The following is a 25,789-nucleotide window of genomic DNA, read 5'->3' as shown; positions in this document are numbered from 1 at the left end:
TTTGAGCCAAGTTTGAATAAAATCTTTCAATTAGTGTAGGACTTACAGAGCGGACACGACATACTGTCTAATATTTGATTGTTTGATATTTGACCTTCAATTGTGACCTTGACCTTGAGCTGACACATGGGCAACATGGGTTCTGCACATCCCCTTGTTGAGGTGAACATTTGAGCCAAGTTTGAAGAAAATTCTTCAATTTTTGTTATAGGATTTATAGAGCGGACAGGATAATGGAGACGGACGCGACAAAGCGAATCCATAATAGCACCCCCCCCCCCAATCCCCACACATTTTGTGGTGGGGGTATAATAATCGTAAGACAATAAGTCTTATCCTAAAGAATGTTCTGTTATAATATGAAGTAAATCTATTCAATAATAACAAAGTCAGAGCCAGTTAAAGCAAAAAATGAAAATTTCAATAACTTGATCTTCAAGGTCTAGTATACTTGAAGGATTTGTCAAAAGGGTTGTTGTGGCCATGTATAAAGGCAATACACCAAGAACTTAAAAAGTTATGATCAAGGTATAAGTTTGCAAACAGCAATGTCAATGCTGACATGAATGGGGGGGGGGCTATAATGGATTCGCTTTGTTGCGTCCATCCGTCTCCATTATCCTGTCCACTCTATAAATCCTATACCAATATTACTTCTTTGTTTTTTCCGAAAAGAGTTGATCTAAAAACACAAAATAAAGCATAAATTACAATCATAAGATACACATTAATTTGCACTATAAGACATTATTGCCCCCAAAGATAGTAACTATGTAACTTACTCTCTCCTTCTGGCAGACCTCCTCTTCTCCTCTGTCAGCTCTTTAGGTGCTTGTTTAAACACCTTCTCCTCTAATGACGAGTCACTATGTCTCTGTGTATCCTCCTCTTTCTGAGGCTGAAATATAGGTACACTTATTGTATTGTATATGTGGCCAATGTTTACAATACAACCCTTGCAGAGCAACCTTTGGGAGACTAATTCTTTGCTAGTCACCAAGAGGTGTTGCTCTACAGAGGCTGAATATTTTTGGTGATCTTGTTTGGGGAAAAATTGATACATTGTTAATAGATTATTGCTGTACGGAGGTCAATTGTTGTTAATCATTTTGTCAGTTCCAGCAAGATCAATCAGCAGCACAAAAAGTCTCCACTCGAAAAATAGCATTAGTGATCTCTCTTATTTTGTCTTGCTAGAATATAAATAATATTGGTCTGAGAGGTGTTTATCAGCTATTTAACACCGCTTTGGTTTTTTTAATGCGATATTAACCACTCAGGCCTATGGCCTTTGTGATCAATTTCTACACATCAAAACTCCAAACCGATTTTAAATAGCCGATAAACACTGTTGAGACCGATATAATATCTTAAATAACCTACACTTAAGACAGGAAACCATTGACATACTATCCTTTCAACCTCTCTCTCTCTCTCATACAAAAAACCATGGCATAATAAAACATTATTTGACATTTTGCTAGGACAATCTGTTTTAACTATGCTAACCTCTTCAACTTGGTGTACTCCTAGGGTTTCTTCAAGTCTTGTTCGATATTTCTCCATCCTTACAGAGAACTCTTTATACCTCTTGTCAACAGCTGCACACCAACCTCGAATATTATTTGCATGCATGTTGCCCTTAGCAACAAAACCATCTGCCAATGATAGCAGGAGTTTCACATTTTCCTTGTTTTCCTACAGTTACAATAAAACATATTACAATATTGTCATTCACATGGGATTTTCTTTCTTTAACAGCTTGATTTCTGTGATCCCTCAATATTCATTCAGTATTAAATATAAAGAGAACATGTGTACTTATAACAGCATAATACTCATCTTTATAGTGCTGTAACAGCATAATACTCATCTTTATAGTGCTGTAACAGCATAATACTCATCTTTATAGTGCTGTAACAGCATAATACTCATCTTTATAGTGCTGTAACAGCATAATACTCATCTTTATAGTGCTGTAACAGCATAATACTCATCTTTATAGTGCTGTAACAGCATAATACTCATCTTTATAGTGCTGTAACAGCATAATACTCATCTTTATAGTGCTGTAACAGCATAATACTCATCTTTATAGTGCTGCTTTATTATAAAACAATGCCACAGTTCTGATAGACATGATACATTACCTGACATCTAGCACTATTTCATTATAATCTTTGTATGACTCTTCCAAGGATCAAACCCTTTGCTTTATTTATAGGAGGCAGATGTTCTACAACATTACCACTGCTGTTGTATTAACAGTTCAATCAATGATAAAACAAGACCTGTACGTGTAAACCAAAGCCATACATAGGACAAAAATATTTTTCTTTATCGTTTAGTGTGACACTGAGTAACATACGACTTCACAATTTATCACGAAAGCACCGCAAAGTCAGGGCAATATATGGCTGGGGCGGGGCCAATATTGAACCAAGGGCCAGGATTCAGTTTAGTAAAGGCCAATAAGGCAACGCTACATGCTAAATATCTAAACTCCAGACATTGCAGTTTCACACAATGTGTTTTCCTATATAAGTCTACATAAAATAAGTAATAATTTTGATTTCTGGAAGCCTGAACCTGTGTCCTGCACACTGTTTGATTATAAGTAATATTTCTGCCAATAAATTTTAATTTCTTCAGTGATTTTTTTACAAACTCATCAGTGTGGGTCCTTAGTACTCGCTGGGCTATAAATCTATGAGTCCCATAATTTAGCCGACAAATCCAAGTTACAAATCTTAATACTGCTTAAGTGATATGACAGGTTATTAACAATGGAATGGAGAAAAAAATGAATTTGATTTCTATATTAATTACAATGCTTCTGATACTGAAATTATTCAAAACTGTCAAATAAATTTAATATGTTTATTTCCATTAATTTAGTTTGATATTAATCAAAACTTCATTTTCCTTAATATTTTTAAGCTTACCTATAGTATAGCACATTATTATATCTTAGCTGGACCTAGAATATGATTGACATAAGTTGAACACTATTTGGCATTAATTTTAATACCAAATTTCTGTCAGACAGGACTCCCTACTTAGAAAAAGTATGCATCCAAAAGATGCACATTATTTGAAACTTTGCATCCATAGCAAATTCATTGAGTTCTGGACTCAGGATGCAAAGGTAAAAAAATCACTGATTTCTTTCTTTTGATTCAAAAGATACAGAGCAAACACAAATTTTCTAAGTGTGACCTTGACCTGAGAAAGATCAAACCTGAGCTCTGCACATCTTCTCATTATGGTCAACATTTCTGCCAAGTAGTTTCAATTTCCTTCAATCCGTTCAAAATATACAGACAGGCCATGAAAACTGCTAACAGAGGGATGGAAAACCAGGTGCATAACATTATATGCCAAATATTTTTTGGGCGCATAAAGAAAGATTACCTTAGCTCGTGCCCGGAACTCATGATGTTCACGTAACAATGCCTCAGTCTCTTGTTGTGTTGACCCAAGTTTTTGATGGGTGTTAAGGTATGATTCTCCATAATCCTTGATCCATTCCAACACCTTTATAACAATAGTTTACATATTATATCAAATATATACAATAGTATACATATAAGATATATACAATAGTATACATATCAGATCTAAACAATAGTATTCATATAATATCAGATCTATACAATAGTATACATATAATATCAGATCTATACAAAAGTATACATATAATATCAGATCTATACAATAGTATACATATAATATCAGATCTATACAATAGTATACATATAATATCAGATCTATACAATAGTATACATATAATATCAGATCTATACAATAGTATACATATAATATCAGATCTATAAAAGACTATACATATCAGATCTATACAATAGTATTCATATAATATCAGATCTATACAATAATATACATATAATATCAGATCTATACAATAGTATACATATAATATCAGATCTATACAAAAGTATACATATAATATCAGATCTATACAATAGTATACATATAATATCAGATCTATAAAAGACTATACATATAAGATCTAAACAATAGTATACCAATCAGATCTAGATCTATACAATAATATTAATATAATATCAATCTATACAATAATATCATATAACATCACATCTATACAATAGTATACATATAATATCAAATCTATACAATAGTATACATATAATATCAGATCTAAACAATAATATAAATATCAGATCTATACAATAATATTAATATAATATCACATCTATACAATAATATACATATAATATCAGATCTAAACAATAATATAAATATCAGATCTATACAATAATATACATATAATATTAGATCTATACAATAGTATATATATATAATATCAGAATCGATACATATATATATATCAGATCTATAATATCAGATCTATACCATATATATAGTATACATATAATATAATATCAGATCTAAACAATAAATATAAATATCAGATCTATACAATAATATACATATAATATCAGATCTATACAATAGTATACATATAGATCTATACATATATACATATAATATCAGATCTATACAATAATATACATATAATATCAGATCTATACATATATATAAATCTATAACAATAATATAAATATCAGATCTATACAATAGTATACATATAATCAGATCTATACAATAGTATACATATAATATCAGATCTATACAATAATATACATATAATATCAGATCTATACAATAATATACATATAATATCAGATCTATACAATAATATAGATATATCATATACATATAATATCAGATCTATACAATATACATATAATATCAGATCTATACAATAATATACATATAATATCAGATCTATATATACATATAATATCAGATCTATAAATAATATACATATAATATCAGATCTATACAATAGTATATACATATAATATCACTATACAATAATAACATATAATATCAGATCTATACAATAGTATACATATAATATCAGATCTATACAATAGTATACATATAATATACAATATTACATATATAGATCTATACAATAATATACATATAATATCAGATCTATACAATAGTATACATATATAACAGATGTATTCAATGTATACATATAATATCAGATCTATACAATAGTATACAATAATATCACTATACAATAATAATCACAACTATACAATAGTATACATATAATATCAGATCTATTCAATAGTATACATATAATATACAATAGTATACATATAATATCAGATCTATACAATAATATACATATAATATACAATAGTATACATATAATATCAGATCTATACATTAATATACATATAATATCACATCTATACCATAGTATACATATAATATCAGATCTAAACAATAATATAAATATCAGATCTATACAATAATATACATATAATATCAGATCTATACAATAATATACATATTATCTCACATCTATACAATAATATACATATAATATCACATCTATACAATAATATACATATAATATCAGATCTATACAATAATATACATATAATATCAGATCTATACAATAATATACATATAATATCAGATCTATACAATAATATACATATAATATCAGATCTAAACAATAATATAAATATCAGATCTATACAATAATATACATATAATATTAGATCTATACAATAGTATATATATAATATCAGATCGATACAATAATATACATATAATATCACATCTATACCATAGTATACATATAATATCAGATCTAAACAATAATATAAATATCAGATCTATACAATAATATACATATAATATCAGATCTATACAATAATATACATATAATATCAGATCTAAACAATAATATAAATATCAGATCTATACAATAATATACATATAATATCAGATCTATACAATAGTATACATATAATATCAGATCTATTCAATAATATACATATAATATCAGATCTATACAATAGTATACATATAATATCAGATCTATACAATAATATACATATAATATCACATCTATACAATAGTATACATATAATATCAGATCTATTCAATAGTATACATATAATATACAATAGTATACATATAATATCAGATCTATACAATAATATACATATAATATCAGATCTATACAATAGTATACATATAATATCAGATCTATTCAATAGCATACATATAATATCAGATCTATACAATAGTATACATATAATATACAATAGTATACATATAATATCAGATCTATACAATAATATACATTTAATATACAATAGTATACATATAATATACAATAGTATACATATAATATCAGATCTATACAATAATATACATATAATATACAATAGTATACATATTATATCAGATCTATGTAATAGTATACATACAAGATCTTTACAAAAGTTTATATATACATTGTTATATCAGATCTATACAATAATTTACATATAATTTCATATCTATACAATAATATACATATTATATCAGATTCTAAACAATAGTTTACATACAATATCAGATAAAATCCAAGTTCATGTTATGAAGTTATTCTGGAACCATGAAATACCAACCCTATTTTTTTCACTTAACATTATCTAATTCAATGACTGATAAAACTGCATGGCTTCTGGCATACAAACACTATAAAAACATGTCTTTCATTGTTGTGGTTTAAATCCTGTAAGAAACATTAACCTATTTCATGTAAAGAGATTATACAGCCACCATATAGCTGCCTTGTATCATGATAGATGGGCATTTATTTTGTTTGTGTAAACAAACAACCATATGATACAAATATCAGATATAAGTACCTGTTTAGCACTCTGTTCAAAGAGAACATATTGGTGACACTGTTCTAACTTCTTCTTCTTCACTGTCCAGAACTCTATCACCATGTTCTCCTGCTGTAGTAACGAGTCTAGTGTTTCTAAAAATATTATAGTATTAATCAGGATGAAACATTTTTAAACAAATTATCTACATTTCATAATCAAATATATAAATTAAAAGTTTGAAATAATCTCAATATAAAGAAAATTGATGAATTTCATCATAAACAAGCAATTATCAAAATATTTCAAAAAATACAAAAGTCCTCATATGTAAGAACCCCACAAGAAGCATGTCAGCAACATTCTAAACAGGCCATTCAATTATGCTATGTGGAAGACATGAAGGAATTTTTAAATTCTTAATTTGTCTGTACATAGTTATGTGTTAAATTTCCCTGCTTAATGAAGGAAATGTCATCTCAGCAAGACAAATGTCAACATAATATCATCTCAGCAAGATAATGTCAACATAATATCATCTCAGCAAGACAAATGTCAACATAATGTCATCTCATCAAGACAAAATTTATGTCAACATAATGTCATCTCAGCAAGACAAATGTCAACATAATATCATCTCAGCAAGACAAATGTCAACATAATGTCATCTTAGCAATACAAATGTCAACATAATGTCATCTCAGCAAGACAAATGTCAACATAATGTCATCTCAGCAACAACAAAAAAATGTCAACATATTGTAATCTCAGCATGACAAATGTCAACATAATGTCATCTCAACAAGACAAATGTCAACATAATGTCATCTCAGCAAAAAAGAATGTCAACATAATGTCATCTCAGCAAGACAAATGTCAACATTATATCATCTCAGCAAAACAAATGTCAACATAATGTCATCTCAGCAAAACAAATGCCAACATAATATCATCTCAGCAAAACAAATGTCAATATAATGTCATCTCAGCAAAACAAATGTCAACATAATGTCATCTGAGCAAAACAAATGTCAACATAATGTCATCTCAGCAAAGCATATGTCAACATTATGTCATTTCAGCAAAACAAATGTCAACATAATGTCATCTCATGAAGACAAATATCAACATAATATCATCTCAGCAAAACAAATGTCAACATTATGTCATCTCAGCAAAACAAAGGTCAACATAATGTCATCTCAGCAAAACAAATGTCAACATTATGTCATCTCAGCAAAACAAATGTCAACATAATTTCATCTGAGCAAGACAAATGTCAACATAATGTCATCTCAGCAAGACAAATGTCAACATAATGTCATCTCAGCAAGACAAATGTCACTGTATGTCATCTCAGCAAGACAAATGTCAACATAATGTCATCTCAGCAAGACAAATGCCAATATAATATCATCTCAGCAAAACAAATATCAACATAATGTCATCTTAGCAAAACAAATGTCAACATTTTGTCATCTGAGCAAGACAAATTTCAACATAATGTAATCTTATCATGAGAAATGCTTTAATAAAATTACCATAGGATGACAAAGTCATATCAAGACATCATTAAAATCTTACTTTTAACATGAGCTTCAGTACTGCGGAATTTCATCTGCATTCCGAGAGTGTGCAAGTTTCTGTTCACATACTTTAGAAAACTCTCTGCTGTTCGACGAGCTAATGTACATGCCTGGAGGAAAATAAATCATTTATACTTAGAAATATATCTAAACACCAATGAATTCTCCCCGACATCATTCTTATAAAACTAGAAAAATGGAAGGAAAATAATAATTATATTAATTTTTGGCTTCAGTTAACATGTCCTAGACCCAACCAACCTTCAAAACCACAAAATGGTGAAAATGTATGTTAAGTATAAACAAAACAAATATCTATGGTATCAGTCATTAAATAATACCAGACAATAAATGTAGAATCTAAAAGAAACAGTATACAAGTGAGGCAGCAGGTGGGAGGATGGACAAACTTGTAACAAAATATTGCTGTATTATATAATGATTTCAAAAGAAATATTTTGGTGCTTTATCTTTGCTGTCAATTAAGAATTACAGTGTAATAACAAAGACCTGTTCATGCCATTCAGTAATTTCTTTAACAGTTCCATTTATCTACCTAAGAATATAAGCTTTAATACCTTGAGAAAAGCTTCTTTCTGTTCATTATGTTTATTTATAAGTTGCACCATGTAGTTTGGTTTATCTGAGGTGTTAGCACGTTCTGTCCCACACCAATCCTCATCACGTTTATAATCTCTGTCTAAACTTTCTAAAACTGACCAAACCTGAAACATAAAATATACATAACATTGACTACACCCAAAACATACATACATTAAACACAGACCTCGCCTTTAAAACACTGATCACACCTACTTGTGTTCTTTCCTATTCATTTTTATTTTCAAAAAAAGGAGATATTTTTTATCTATTAACAAGGTTTCTTTAACTATGGGTAATTTTTTACCTCAGGGAAATGAAACATTTTAAATTTTTGAGATATATTTTAATTTTTGAGAGATTTGCAATGCAAATCTGCAAGACAAATATTGAAGCTTTAGACTATGTCATTTCACATATGATGATTTAAGTGTATTTTTCTACATAGTTATATGTAAACTCAGTGACACATAGTGATTTTAAGTAACAGTACCCTTCACCTTGACCTGTGGACACAAAACTAAACTTGGTACTGATCATCCCTGTAAAGTTTGGATGAAATTGCAACATAAGTTTCTGAGGAGTAGTCCGGACAAGTATGTGACGGACAGACAGACAAAAGTTCTTACAAGACAGTAATTATGTGGCTACTCTATTGTTCTCTCTATTGTTCATTAAACCCACATGAAGGAAAATAGCCACATATAAGCCTTACGGAATGGATGACATCAAAGAGAAAGAACAGTTACCTATTATTCCCCTAGCCAAATAAGCATCAAAATGTAAGCTTGGACAGACGGACGGGTGTCTAGACAAAATGGAATGGGGCCATTTCTTTTGTTATTTTCTTTTCTTTAATAGAGGGACATTAGTCCCTTACTCTATTGTTATGGAATGAACTCTATTGTTTTCTTTTGTTATGTTTACAGTAAGATTGCCCCCTATTCCTATTAGATCATGCAGACAGACAGACAACGGAACAGTGATCCCCACATGTCACCGCTACTCTGTATAAACCCACCTGTTCAGCAGTCTTATACCAGGTCATTGATGCCATGACAAGTTTGTGTCTCTCTTCAGAATGATTACGTAGCTGGTTCCAGGCTAAAGTGACATTCTCAGCTATAGCTCGTACAAGGTCAGAGTTATAATGTTGCATTCCTATCATACTCTCAGCCTTCTGTATCACCTGTACAACACTGTAATGTGTTTTCTGAAAAATACAATTATATTACATAACAATACTAATTTTTGCTACCTAGTGCCATCACTAAATTATCATTACATATATCAACCAAAAAACTATAACCTGTTTTCCTTTTTAAGCCTTTACTAAGCTGAACTTCAGGTAATGAACAAAAAATTAAAATTAACAAACTTTAAGAACTTGACATGTTTAAGAAATGTTCAAATATTTGCAGTGACACTTAGCATGTTTTATGTTAAAATCTGAATGAATTAACTATTTAATCACAGTGATCTCAATAATTTATAACAAAAATCTTTTTGCCTATTTTTTCATGACGAATAATTTCTAAATTTTCACTGATTGCTATGCTTAGTCATCGGTTACAATCACATTAACATGTTGCTCAGCAAGTTAATAATAGTTCATAATTGCTATGAAAGTCTTTAATTGCTATAGAAAGTCAATGGTTGCTAAGGGGAGATAAATGGTTGCCAATTTTGAGGAGAAGGTTCTTAAAGTTTTTATTATGTCTACTCTTGAAAATAACCTAGAAAACAAAAAAATCACTTTCAAGGGCAGAAACAGTAGCATTTTGACCACAATTTTATTCATTTGTTTTAATTATGATTCTTTTTACACTAGTGAAGTTTTTAAAAAAATGCCTTAATTCAAATTTTCCTTCTTTGTCTTTGTAAAATATGGTGCTACTGTAGGAAATGTCTTTAAGCATAAAATGTTTTACATTGCAAATGTTTAGTCATACATGCATACTGGCCAAAATTCTAAACTATTATTACAACTTTTGATGCTTGACAGCAGTGAAGCTATTTTGTAATTTTATTATATCTAAACTCTGGGCATTGTAACTGTAAGATTTTAAAAGATTTCAATTTTAAAGTTTATTTAGCTCCTTGTGACCTACTTACACATTAGACTAACATTAATATAACTTCTGCAGAGGAACATCTGAGGATCATTCCTGTGAAGTTTGCTCAAATTCCAACAAGTGGTTTACAAAGATATGTTTTTTTAAGAAATTGTGGGTAACAATGGCTGACCAACAACGGACAATGGACACATTGTCATCACAAAAAGCACTTTTAGCTCGGAGAAAATAATTTAATAATACATTTGTATTAATCAAAATGAATAATGCAATATTTTTTTCAAAACACACACAGTTAAAGTTTTATCCTGAAGTTAGGAAGAACATCACTATTGTTTCACAGCTGACATAATACAGACAAATTTCAGCAAACAAGAAGTAAGTAAATGTAGGTACATAAAATTAAAACTTCTTTTTGTCTCTCAAATGTTTTGTCTACTAACAACTTTTACTTTTTTTCCAAATAATAATAAATGGCTCCTTTACTTCAAACCTTTCAGTAAATGTTTAATGTTTGTAGGCAAAATATCATTTTCAATGGTTCTTCAGGACAGACATCAAAGTCGTGTGCTTTTTTAAGCTTTTCATGTCCAAACTATGTTTTGTTTATGAATTTATGTTATATCAAATCATAAACTACCTCTATTGCCATCATAAACTGATCTTGTTCTTTCTTCAACTGTTCAGCTTCCATTAAAGCATTTGGACACATAAAACTGGCGTTCAACATGGACTCCCCATTCCTGATCCAGGATATCACCTACAAATTATATAATCGGTAACAGTATTTACATTCTTTCCAAAGCTGCAACAATCAATTTACTATATTTAAGAGGCTACTAACAAAAGTGTTTTATACCATTTGATATTCTTAATCCATGAGATACTTAATCCTGATATATTATAAATACACATATATAAGTTTATCAAATGTCTGAATTATTTTGTCATGAACATCATCTAACCATTACAGTAAAATCTAATTAGTTAACAGGTTTCTTATCTGCTTTAATGCAAACTGTCTTTCTTACTATAAAACATTAAAAGACATATAAACCATTGCAGCTTCTTCTTTTTTAAAGAAGTTACTAATGAGAAAGCATACTAAATGTTTATTTTTGGGTTTTATGTAATATTGTTACTGTCCAGGAACAGGAATGTTACCTTTAATTGTAGAATTTTACAAACCTGCCGTGCTTCGACTTCAAAGTTTCTCAATTGTACACATTGTTCTAGTCGGCTCCTCTTTGTATCAGCAAGAGTCTCTAAATCCACCTCTCTCTCATGTAAATATTCCAACAACTCTTGTATACGAGTAGGGGCATCATAATGTGAGTCTGCCATTAGCTGAACACCTGTTGTCTCAAATAACTGAAATACCAATACCCAATAATTAATTATACACCAAATGACCTTTTATCCCAGGTCCAAAAGAAAACATACAGTCCACACTCATATCTATAACCCATAATTCCTTGTTATAATTATGTCTTACTGTAACCTGGACAGAACTTTCAACTCTGATAGCATTCATCAGATTCTCCTAACTTTAAAATCCTGTCATCAAATATGCATTTTTTTACATCAATTGTTACTCAACTTCTTTTCTTTATAAATCTTAGAATGCAGTAATTGACAAATTTAAAACTTAAAATAACTGTTTGAATTAAGGTAGTGCACCCCTAATGCACTGTCTCCACTTTGAAGAGTATTCAAATAGGCTAAAATCACTGTAAAGTGTATTGAAACTGAGGGGGCGTGGGTTCAAACCCCAGAAGGGGCAATTTTTTTTCTTTCTTTTTTTTCTTTTTAACATTTTTTATTAATCTCTCAGACCCCCTTGGGCGTTTTATTTTAATTATATAATTATTGTAGGTATTTATTTACTAAATAATGCCAAATTTAATAGCAAATATGATACCAGATATTTTCAAAGTTTAATAAAATAAAAACTAAATGGTAAAAGTATTTTATATTTTGCAAGACCAACCAATATACATTAGAGAAAATTTAGGCAAACTTTGAAAATAGCCCCTCATTTTGGAAAATTTTAGGGATATTTTAAATAAGGCTTTTTACATAGGGAAATGGTCAAATTAGTGTTAAAAGTGGGTGGGGTAGGGTTACATTTTTATACATATTAAAATCATTTCGTTTAAAAACAATCATTTTGCTTGTTTAATTTGTTACCTAAATGTCATTATTTATTTCTTAACAATGAGCAAAAGGGAAACAATTTTCATAATGATGATATTATAAATTATTTAGAGTTTCCTCATTTCTGAAAAAAAATCCTTTCTAATGGCAAAGTTTTAGTTCATAAAAATGTCCATCACTCATAAACCACACGGTAAATTTTGTTTAAATTTTGCATACAGGTGACATTTAAGGCATATAACTGTCCTATGTTGTCAAATTTACAATTCCTTACAGTGCCCATTAGGGGTGTACTACCTTAAGAAACTTAGAATACGAAAAAAATGGTAAGACAAAGTTATCATGAAAATCTGCATTGACAAAAAACAGACAATTGAAATTAACACATGGTGGATACCGGATGTACACCTCTAATACCAGAAAATGTTCCATAACTAATTAAATATGTCTTGTGGTTTGTACAAATACATGCCAGCAATGTCATTTATAATCACATAATATTCTTGTATTTCAACATACATTTTTCATTATTGAGGAAAAAATATATATATGCTATGAAAGTAATATAAAAAACACAAATAAGAGTAATCTATATATAAATTATATGCACCACAACGGCCACAGAGGCAAAAGGCGCAGAACCACGGATCTCTGGATTGCTGGTCCAGTATGCTAACCACTACACCACAGTGACCGCAAACGCAACGGCGGCTGTGGTTAGCATACTGGACCGGCAATCCAGAGACCCTTGGTTCGAGTTTTGGCTGAGGCGTGCCGCTTTTTCGTGTGATTTTATATATATATAGTGACCTTGACCCAAGTGGAAAACCCTATCAAATATGAAAGACATCAGTCATCAGTTACTAAGTAAAACATGCATGAGCAAAACAGTAAAAAATTATCATAATCAGTTTAGTAACCTAAACTTTGGCCCTTATTTATAAGTATCATTTCTTTTTCATCCAAAGTTATAGAACCAACTATAACATTTAGCCTGTATGTGTTCAGAGTAACACTATTTCTTTATGATCAAAAATATAAAGATAGGCAGTGTTACAACTTTAATTTATAAGCACAGGTAAAATTATACACAAACAAAGTAAAAGGCAATAAAAAAAATATACATTCATAAAATTACTGACATTCAAAATAATAAAACATTGTAGAAGAGCAGTAAAATGATAGAACAAGTTTCTGTACAATATCAATATTGACATTAGTCAGCATCAAAATAAACACAAAAATCAAACCAATATCTATAATCTCACATATAATAATTCCATATAACAGCAGTAACTACACCTGTATATATAAAACTCCAGCTAGAACTCTCACACACATCAAGTACAGCACACATTCTATATCAATTTCATAACTCACAAAGGGAGCACAATTAACTTATGCTAATGCACTTCAAAGACAGGGTGTCATTAAGGGAGTTACCAGATGTTTATAATTGACTCACAACTTCTTTCATTTTTTCATTTACCAGTATGCAGCATTTTACAGACTGAACAGCTTGTTTGTTTTGTGGCAATTGAGAACATTATTTAGAAACAATGATTCTATTGAGATAATAAGTAAATTGTGAATGAACTAGTGTTCCATACTTGAAGATTTCTGTTTTATTGAAAATGAGATTAATATTTTCCTTTCCTTTGTTAAATCTTTCAATAGAATAGAATGTTATTTAAATCAAGTCATAAATGTATAGTTTTGTAAAAAAATTTATTAAGGTATGACCACCCTAATGGGCACTCTAAGGAACTGAAAAACTGACAACATAGGTCAGATAATTACACCTGTATGCAAAATTCAAACAAACTTTACCATACGGAAATCAAGTTATGGCCACTTTTCTGAACTGAAGCTAGGATGTTATGAGGAAAAGAGGAACCTTTAAATAATCTGGAATAACATCCTAATGAAAAATGTTTTCCCATTAATTTTCGGTAAGAAACAAATAGTACCATTTAGCGAACAATCCATATAAGCAAAATTATGGTTTCTACTCAAAATTTATGAAATATGTATAAAAATGTTACCCTACCACGTGTTTGACCATTTTCCTACTAAGGGAGCCTAATTTAAAAAATCCTTACCCAAATGAGTTCCTGATTTCAAAGTTTCCCTAAATTTTCAGTTCCTGATTTCAAAGTTTCCCTAAATTTTCAAAGAAGTTTATTGGTTGATCTTGTAAAATATCAAATAATTTTACAGTCCAGTTTTTATTTTATTACACTTTGAAAATATCAGATACCAATTTTATTACTAGATTTAGCATTATTTAGCCAACTAGAAATGTGTCATCATGCCACGGATGCCCCCGCATGCAGCCAAAATTTCAGATGGTGCTTTAATTATTTTTTTCATTTTAAGTTCAAAGCCCTTAAAACTTTTCAATGTTAACACAAACTATTTCCATAAAATGTTCAAAGCACTGAAATTATTCAGTCTTAACCTTTTAGAAATAGCATATTGCATATTTGTAGCCAAAATAATGGCTAAAAGAATGAGTGGTGAAACTGAAAGTTCAAAATTTTTCCAACATTCAGGAAAGATAAGTTTGTCTAAAATCATTGAACCACCACCAAATTCCAACTTAAACTGCTTATTCCTATGATATATCTATATTATTTTCAAAGTGAAAGAGACATAACTCTGCCAAAAAATCATCAAACCATGACCAAATTCGAACTTGACCTGCCCATTCCTTTGACATATCCATATGTCAAATTAAAGTTGAATATGTGACACTGTTGGGTAGATAAGGAACAGAAACTGTCAATTTCATATTATTTTCAAAGTGAAAGGGGCATTACTCTACCAAAAATCATTAAACCATGACCAAATTTGAACTTGACCTGGGCATTCCAAAAACATATCCATATGTCAAATTTGAGTTGAATGTGTTGTACCATTGGGGAGATAATAAACAGAAACTGAAAATTTCATATTACTTTCAAAGTGAAAGGGGCATAACTCTGCCAAAAATCATTGAACCATGACCAAATTTGAACTTGACCTGCGCATTCCTTTGACGCATCCATATGTCACGTTTGAGTTGAATGTGTTGTACCTTGAGGGAGATAATGAACGGAAACTGAAAATTTCATATTATTTTCAAAGTAAAAGGGGCATAACTCTCCCAAAAATCATCGAACCATGACTAAATTCGAACTTGACCTGTATTTTTTCATGACATATCAATATGTCAAGTTTGAGTTGATTGTGTTGTACCATTGGGGAGATAATGAACGGAAACTGAAAATTTCATATTATTTTCAAAGTAAAAGGGGCATAACTCTGCCAAAAATTATCGAACCATAACCAAATTCGAACTTGACCTGTATTTTCTCATGACATATCCATATGTCAAGTTTGAATTGAATGTGTCCAACCGTTCTTAAGATAATGAACGGAAACTGAAATTTCATATTATTTTCAAAGTAAAAGGGGCATAACTCTGCCAAAAATCATCGAACCATGACCAAATTCGAACTTGACCTGTATTTTCTCATGACATATCCATATGTCAAGTTTGAATTGAATGTGTCCAACCGTTCTTAAGATAATGAACGGAAACTGAAATTTCATATTATTTTCAAAGTAAAAGGGGCATAACTCTGCCAAAAATCATCGAACCATGACCAAATTCGAATTTGACCTGTATTTTCTCATGACATATCCATATGTCAAATTTGAGTTGAATATGTCTAACCGTTCTTAAGATAATGAACGGAAACTGATGATGACGGAATGACAGAATGACGGAAGGACGGAAGGACGGAAGGATGGAAGGACGGAAGGACGGAATGACGGAACAGGGTAACACTATATGCCCCGGCCATTACATGGCGGGGGCATAATAAATACCTATATAAATTAAATAATCAAAATTAAACACCTTTTTCTGTATTTATTCATATCTAGTGACCTTGACCTTACATACTCGTACATTGACATTTTTGTCAACATAACTTAATTTCAAGACTATTCAGTCTGACCTTTGACCTCTATATGTGACCTTGACCTTGGCTACATAGACCTTATTTTTGTGTGTGACACACTGGCTAACGTTTGAGAACATTTATGCCAAGTAATATTAAATCATGTAGAAGTTTTGCTATTAACAACCTTTATTTCTGATCTTTGACTGTTAACCTCAAGACCAGGTTCATCTTCTCATAGTGGTGGATATTTGTATAATGTAGTATCAAAACATAAAACCTATCCACGCTTGTAGAAAATATGCTTTGAACAAAATCTGGACATTTCATGATCTATGGCGACCTTGACTTGGTATCATTATTACTTGATTATGCTTTACATGCACAAAATCTTCTTATTGTGAACATTCTATGATAAAATCCCCAGTTCAAAACTACTAAGTTGTCCACACACACATTGTCATACTCTTTTGATCTTTGACTTCCATGTGTACATCCCTACATTTACCACAGGAACCTGAGTTTGTGCTTAACACTCTGCTTCATAATAGTGATCATTTGTGCTACATGTATGCAATATTAAAATCCATCACTGCATGTAAAGCTTTGCTCTGTACAAGCATTTCATATGTCTTTTCCTATCTGTATCAGATTATGCTGGTAAAACTCAGTCTCATGATTGTGAACATTTTTGATAAAATCTCTAAATAAAGCTCATACACATATATTTAAATTTTTAACTGATGTTTGACCTCCAGGCATGACCTTGATCACTTGGACTCAAATTCTGTACAGTACTCTCTGTCTGACAATGCTTAACATACATGCAAAGTTATATTAAAATTTGTAGATACATCTAGAATTATTGCTCAGGGCAACATTTTCCATTGGCCTATGTGACCATGACCTAGAGAAATGGTTTAGGCGCACTACACTACATCTCACAGGGTAAATATTTGTGCAGCGTTATACATCTTGTCCAAATTTGCGGATCCTGGCACTCACACTTACAGAAAACAGGGATCCCAGGTCCAAAAACTTGCTTTAAGCTATCTGTCTCTACATGCTTTGAGTAACAAAACAAAATGTAAACAAATTTCTCAGTGATTTGGCTGACAAGGAAATGACACAAAACATCAAGTAATTTTCATAATGTAACCACTGTTAGTTATTTGAACTATCACTTGAGAATTTTCTTGTTTTCTTTGGTGCAGACTTGACTGCAGCTTTTGTTAACATCATCCACTACTGTCTTATTTTAATTTAACCAAGAACAAATGGTGATCAGACTGTTTGACATGTTTGTTAACTTCTATAAGTTTGATCATGCTAAACAAACATGTCCATATAATGAGGTTAAAAACCAAACAAATGATTGTCTTAAACTGAACAGCTGACTGCATACTAAAGTCATTTTAAACAATATTTATATCAATTTATACAACATAAATATATACAGTAAGCATATACAATCACACTGATAGATTTCGGGGATTGGAAAACAAGTCAAATGTGACTAATGTAAATTCCTTTGATTGGTAAATTATACTAAAGTCAAGAAAAGTAACTTGCAAATAAAGACTATTAACAGTTCAATGTAACGCAATACATTGTCATCAACATTATGAGCTATCCTAAGATGACCATATGCATCAGGCAAAACTGGATGCTGCTTGCTAACCTGTCTGGAGAAATCCCATAAAACAACATAATATACCTAACACAGCATAAACATTTTCAAGCACACGTGTACAAGCACACACACACACACACACACATATATTATACTTTGTTTGCATTATTTAGCAAAACAAATGAGTGCATAAAATTATTTCAACTTAATACAAGTGTTTACCTGTGCTAATTCTTGACCTCTTTGTAGCACCTCAAATGTACAGTTTTGCATGTGAAGAACACTCTCATTATGTATGACCAACATTTGTTCAGCCTTGTTACCATCAGTTACCAACTCTTGGTGCTGTAGCTCCTCAGCCCACAGTTCCAGCTGAGAGGAAACCTAAAATAAACATGCAAATATTTATAATATAGGAGGACAAACTGTTAAAAATAAAGTTTTTAGAGAAGCAGAATCTGATGTAATATTGTTTTCCAAAACAAGTTGACAACCTTTGCACAAGGGAATGATCTCTTTTGTATAGAACCACAAGACTTTCCTTTTTCCAAATATCTAAGCTGTGGGCAAAGTAGTTTCTGAAAAGATTTCTTAAAGCTTGGGACTCCTAAAAATGTCAATGAAACAAAAGTGACCCAGAGTTGAGTTATTTTCAACCCAAAGGACAGGCCATGTAGATTAATACCAGAAAATTGAAATTAATGCTATGTAAATTAAGTGACTTCACAACATGAATCAATTTTGACCCTAGGAACTTGATTTATATAATTTCTGTAAAGGACTACAACTTTTTATCAATATTTTGTAATCTACAGATCAAAATCTATTGAAAATAGAAAAAATCCTATTCTAAGCCAGTAACTTAACCATGATGATCAAGTTCATTTTAAAGTGAAGATCATATTTTAAAATTAGTCATTTAAACAAGCCTAAAACAATAAGTATTTCAAGAAATTAATTTTCATATGTCTAAATATGCTGAAAAATGCAGTTTTAAAGCAGAATAATATGGTGATTGAAAATAGTAAATTCCTTTGGATTTGCATAAAAGATGCATTTTAAGTTATATATTCAAGAATTAAACACTTCGTAAAAAATTAGCATAATTTATTTCAATTAAGTTTTCTAAATTAAATTTACTCATCAGGCCCCGTGTTCACAAAGATTTAAGGATCAGGATCAAGATCAGGATCAAATTTAAAAACTCAAATACAGTAAATTCTCTCTATTAAGACCACTTACGGGACTGACCAAAGTGGTCTTAATAGTGAGTTGGTCTTAATAGTGAATAAGTCACTTTAATATCTGACGAAGTCCAACTTAACTTAATGTATACCTTGTATAGTTTTATGCACATGGTAAATGTACTTTATTAAATAAGTAAAAAGAAACACATATTTTTTAAACAAAAAACATTTTTAATGAATGATAATATGATACATCCTTAATATAATGAAAATATTAATCTAGTGTGTTAAGTCTCCCCTTTAGAAGAAAAATATGAGGTATTTAATATAGTTACAAGAAAAGCATTGATGCAAAGCATCAAAGGGCGTCCAAGCAAGAAATGCAGCAAGTGAAGATGAACTAGTACACATATGATGACAAGATATTCTTATAAACTACCAGAAATGTATACCACTTATGAATGAGCGGACGAAAGACATTGTTCATTATGAACTTTGATTGGCATGCTAGAGATTAGAATATTACTTGTTATTTCTTTATGATCGTGGTTATTAATAGCAACGGATATACATGTATGCAATCATTTATAATCCATATGTGTAACGCATGATCAACACGTACCACACATTTGTCCCTTATTATGTACATGTTATCGCTATTAGCGAAGACCCCCTTAAGGTATCTGTTCACACTTAAAGTTAGTAAAAATATGACACTGGTTATATTACCATGTTGATCATGTTGATCATAATTGTTTATTATACAATAATTGTAATATCTATTAATTTTAATTTAAAAAAAATACAAATTTTATGAATATTGTTTTCTTTTATTCTTTTTTGTGTTTATGTGCTTTTTTAATACTGAGTTTTTACTACTCTTTTTTATTAAAATTGTAAAATAAATTTTAAGAATTCAATTGTCATATTGACCGACGATTATAAGTCAAAGTTTAACTGGAAAAAGTCAGTAAATTATGGTTTATCTTTCAATATATAATATTGTTTATTCTTAAACCATGTACATGTACATTGTATTTTTCTTTATCATTTTTTAAATTATCGATGAATTGAATAATTCATAAAATCTAATTTGTAACTTTGAATAATTCCTCGGCATCTTTACTAAACATGGATAACAAATTGAATAATTAAATAAAATGTTTCAAAGTTGATAATGTCATTTTAATACCATAAAAAATGTACCTTTTTCTCAATTATTGTACATATCACGGATTTATATTACATATAAATCCGTGTACATATTTATTGTTTTATATCTCATATAGATAAAATGAAACATGCTATTGTTGTTTTTTTTCTAATTGTAACGATATCAAACATCTACTCCAAAACCGGAGAGAGACCGGACAATATAACGTGTGGTACTATTCGCGGTCACTAGTAAATCCTGGTCAAAATAGACCGGGAGAGACCGGCATTTACCGATAGGAGTGATAAAAAGATATATCTATAAATAGGTTTTTGGAATATTTAGGTCATCAACTGATCATTCTAGGATACATGTACAACAATAACATACCATGACATGATAACCGACTGTGTACTACAAAATGATAAATAAAAAACTCCGAAGAGCGCGATTTATTGACGGAAAAGGTTATTTCATTTGTAAATGTTTGCATTGCGAAAATTCATTGTAACATATCGCGACATTTCATTCTTATTTAATAATCAAGCACCCTCATACCGATCGGAATTTTCGGCTTTTATTCGACTAAAAGGCTCGAGAAGTTGCTGTCGCCCTTTCACAAAATCTGATCTCATTCCATAAGAGCGCCGCGCTTCGGCGCGGACGCCAATAACTCTCATGATTTATACATTAATTACATATCAAAATAAAGCACACATGAACTGATAATTTGGTGTAATTATCAATTTTTACCATACTTGCTATAAATTGTGATCCACAACAAACAATTTTAAATGCTATTTACCTGTTTATTACATCCTAACACAGGCACCAGACACAATTATTTTACCCATATACGCTCATATATATATATATACTTTATATATAGTATTATGTATATGGGTAAAATAATTGTATCTGGTGCCTGTGCATCCTAATTAGGCTGACAAATTAATCGTTTCTCACACCATAGCTGCATTATCAATTTTTACCATACTTGCTATAAATTGTGATCCACAACAATTTTAAATGCTGTTTACCTGTTTATTACATCCTAATTACGCTGACAAATTAATCGTTTCTCACACCATAGCTGCTTAGATTAATTAGCCAGAAGTGGTTTAAACTGATCATGTTGACGCTTGAATGCTAAAGATACATCGTTAAGCAAGCGTCTAAATCAATCGATATATATTAATGACCTCATTTGACTTGGTGTATTTGTTTACGCTAGAGAGAAGATTACAACAATTAATGGGGGGCAATAAACACAAAGTGATGTCTGGCCATTATGTTGCATGGTCGTAATACAGGTTAATGTTTTGATAAGAAATACACACAAATGTCTGACAGAAGTGGTCGTTATGCCGGATTAGAGACGTGGTCGGTATACTGGTCATTTGTCTCAATGAATAAAGAAGGCAAATATTTTGTACTTTTAAAAAGTGCCCGTAATAACGGCGTGGTCCTATTTGTGGCGTGGTCGTTAGGTGGCATTTTACTGTATTCTCCATTATTTATCCTTATAGATTAAATATTCAGTGTTAACTTGCTAAAACTGGACTTGAAATAGCATGTTTATGAAATTCTAGAATAAATTTATTGTCATTTTTACAAGATTCGAGCATTTAACAGTTGATCCAAATTTTGATCTTGATCCTCAAATTGATCCTCATTTTGATCAGATTATTTTTGTATTTGTTTTGTTTATATTTGTTGATTTTATCCCAAAAAAGGTTGGTTTCTTTGCATATAAACAATTATTTATATTTCGAATATGTACCATTTGATTCTAGCATTATACGATCAGTTTTAGTTTCATAAAACAATGAAAATAAAATCAAGATCATCTAACTTTTCTTTGTGAACACGGGGCCTGGAGATTAAAATGCAACTTTAAGGTACAAGAAGCCAATTCTAGCAACAGTTATAATATTAATCTTACAATCTTACCTCTAATGCATCTCTTTCAAACAAACGCAACTGAAGACACAAGTCTAGCTTGAGTTTTCTAGCTGCCCACAGGTCCTCCAGCTCTGATCTACTCTCATTTAACTGTCGTAGAACACCTAGAAAATTAATCACACAATAGAACAATCATCATCTTAAAACAACACAATCACAATGCAATAGAACAATCACACAATTAAACTATCACCATACAGTTGAATGATCAGTATACTGTAGAACCATCACCATACTGTACATGTATATCAGTATACTGTAGAACCATCACCATACTGTACATGTATATCAGTATACTGTAGAACCATCACCATACTGTACATTTATATCAGTATACTGTAGAACCATCACCATACTGTACATTTATATCAGTATACTGTAAAACAATCACCATACTGTAGTATGATCTGTATCCAACAACATATTTGACCCAAGATGACCCATATTCGACCTTGAATTAGAAATCATCAAAAAAAACCTTCCTGACAAATAACCAAAATATTTAGGCTGAAAATATCACATTTACAGTGTTAACAAGGTTTTGTTTTCACATATGGGTTCTGTTGCCTAGTTTTTGACCCCAGATGACCCATATCCAAACCTGACCTAGAACTTACCGACCAATTTCAAGGATATTTGGGATGAAAATGTTACATCTTGAGATTTTTCTATTTGTGAGCTCTGTGACCTAGTTTTTTACCTCAGATGACCAATATTCAAACTTAAGCAAGATATTATTAAAACAACCTTTCTGAGAAATTTGGGTTTAAAATATAATTTCTAAAGCTAGAAATCAGCAAAACAACCTTTTTGATAGATTTCAAGGATATTCCGGTTGAAAAAGTAATCTCCAGAGTATTAACAAGGTTTTTTTCTATATTTCAGCTGTGTGACCTTGTTTATGATCCCAGGTTGAGGCAAAAATATGACCACAAGAGTGTTAACAACAGACAACAGACATTCATTGAACTCTTAGCCAGCTTCAGTGAGCTAAAAAAACCTCCTGATTCAAAAAAGTATGGTAGGTAGGAATGATCAAATTTGAAGCTAAAATTAGGTACACCAACCTCATTACACTTTGAAATTAAACTATGCATATGAAATAATTTGTTTACGCCACTGATTCATATGAATTGCCCATTGCTTTACAACTGAAATACTATCAAAACCTATTAATAAGAAATATATGAAAACCTGAAACATATATTACATATTTCATTAGATAATTAATATGTTACAAAAAAAGAAATAATAAAGAAGGACGGACAACGCCAAAACAATATCCCCCGATCTATCAGCGGGGGATAATAATGCTTAGTGTCAAGTAACAAAAATATCAATAGTGGTTCTTCCCCTTGGATTTCGCAATATCTCATGTAAATAAACATGATAGTTTTGAAATATCAACAATGTTGGTGAGTTTTCAAGCTCATTCCGGATGTTTACCTGCAAATCTTCCAATTTTTCTAACTGAATCTGAAATGCTTGGGTAACAGTTGATTATTTATTGCACTGATTTTGACTAGTATATCACTTTAAGTAAAACATGAAAATATGGAATAATAATAAAATATTACTGCTTTTCTACTTTAGCTTGAGTTTTTACATCATGGAATAAAAATAAAATAATATACTTACTTTCAATGTGAGAAAAGTCACTGTTCTGGTTGGCCTTCTCTGGGTCAATGTTAAATATCCTGTAGAAAAGTTTTATAATAAAATCAAAACTGTACAATAGCTTCAACCAAATCCAAATAGAAACTTTTGCTGTATATCTCAGAAATTTCACAGAAAACAAAAACATCCATAAAATAAAATTTATCACAGAAAGAAGCACTATTACTCCAGGATGAGTTAAATTCTCTTCTGTTTCCTTTATCACAGATTTTTTTGAACGAGCTCTCCCAAATATAGAAGAAGCCCTCAAAGGCAGATTTTCAATGTTCCTACACTGTGTTAATTGGAATGTATGAATAGGGTGAGTCCTAGTACAAGTCTCAACTGAACTTGAAAGTAAACCTTCTGATTGGGTATCATTTACAATTTGGCACTGTAACTGATTGTCTGTTAGAGTAGGAGTGTGTTGGACCACTAGACCTGTGTCTGAACATTGTGTATGATGTGATCTATTTCTACAAGAGTCAGCAGGCTGTATTTCTGCACTGTTTCTTACACTTTTCTTGTCAGTTTGATCAAAATCAGTTTCTGTGTTAACAACAACTTGTTCATTAGTGACACTTTTTTTATTTCTTTCATCTTTATCTGAATTATTAGACTTTTTAATCCTTTTAATATTTTGAAACAGTGACTTAAATCCTAACTGACCGGATTTTGATGGGGACGGTGGGGGTGATGGATTAACTGGGAAACTTTTACGTTTAAAAAAATTCAACTTTGACTTTTGCTGCAGGTTTCCATGACTTCTTGATCTGACAGTTATATGGGAAGTAGCACCTCCAGCCATTTCTGGCTCTGTTTGAGGTTTTGGAAGTGAACCATGCCATGATGAACGATATGTAGCATCACAATTTGCATAAAATCTTCTACAAACATCAGAGTTCTTTTGCTCCACATTTGTAGGATGTTCTACATTTACAATCTCAGGCTTTGGTTTCCCCATTTCATCATCAGAACAGTCAGAGTTAATTGTTAACACTTTTTTACGTTTTACAGTTTTTCCTTTCTCAAAGCTCACAGTTGGGCTTTGTCTGATTTTTTCCTTTCCTTCATCACCATAATCGTTTAGTGG

General features: G+C 30.7%; 1 protein-coding gene across 1 annotated transcript in view; it reads right to left on the bottom strand.

The window, feature by feature from the left end:
* The window catches only part of LOC132757479 (triple functional domain protein-like), a gene marked incomplete at its 3' end in the record, with an annotated part of 134,929 nt that overhangs the window by 66,027 nt on the left and 43,113 nt on the right, over nucleotides 1-25,789 (bottom strand). Inside the window, 12 exon segments of the mRNA XM_060748766.1 lie at nucleotides 783-898; nucleotides 1,510-1,698; nucleotides 3,415-3,537; nucleotides 6,774-6,889; nucleotides 8,319-8,430; nucleotides 8,899-9,045; nucleotides 9,942-10,133; nucleotides 11,636-11,755; nucleotides 12,184-12,366; nucleotides 18,958-19,119; nucleotides 23,029-23,144; nucleotides 24,679-24,737. Of these exon segments, the coding sequence (XP_060604749.1) occupies nucleotides 783-898; nucleotides 1,510-1,698; nucleotides 3,415-3,537; nucleotides 6,774-6,889; nucleotides 8,319-8,430; nucleotides 8,899-9,045; nucleotides 9,942-10,133; nucleotides 11,636-11,755; nucleotides 12,184-12,366; nucleotides 18,958-19,119; nucleotides 23,029-23,144; nucleotides 24,679-24,737 (1,635 nt within the window).

This window comes from Ruditapes philippinarum, unplaced genomic scaffold (assembly GCF_026571515.1).
Source record: "Ruditapes philippinarum isolate M1 unplaced genomic scaffold, ASM2657151v2 ctg1464_1_1_1_1, whole genome shotgun sequence".
In the NCBI taxonomy this organism is placed as follows: domain Eukaryota; kingdom Metazoa; phylum Mollusca; class Bivalvia; order Venerida; family Veneridae; genus Ruditapes; species Ruditapes philippinarum.
Note: the sequence above shows the minus strand (reverse complement) of the source record. Positions and strands in the feature narration are given on the sequence as shown.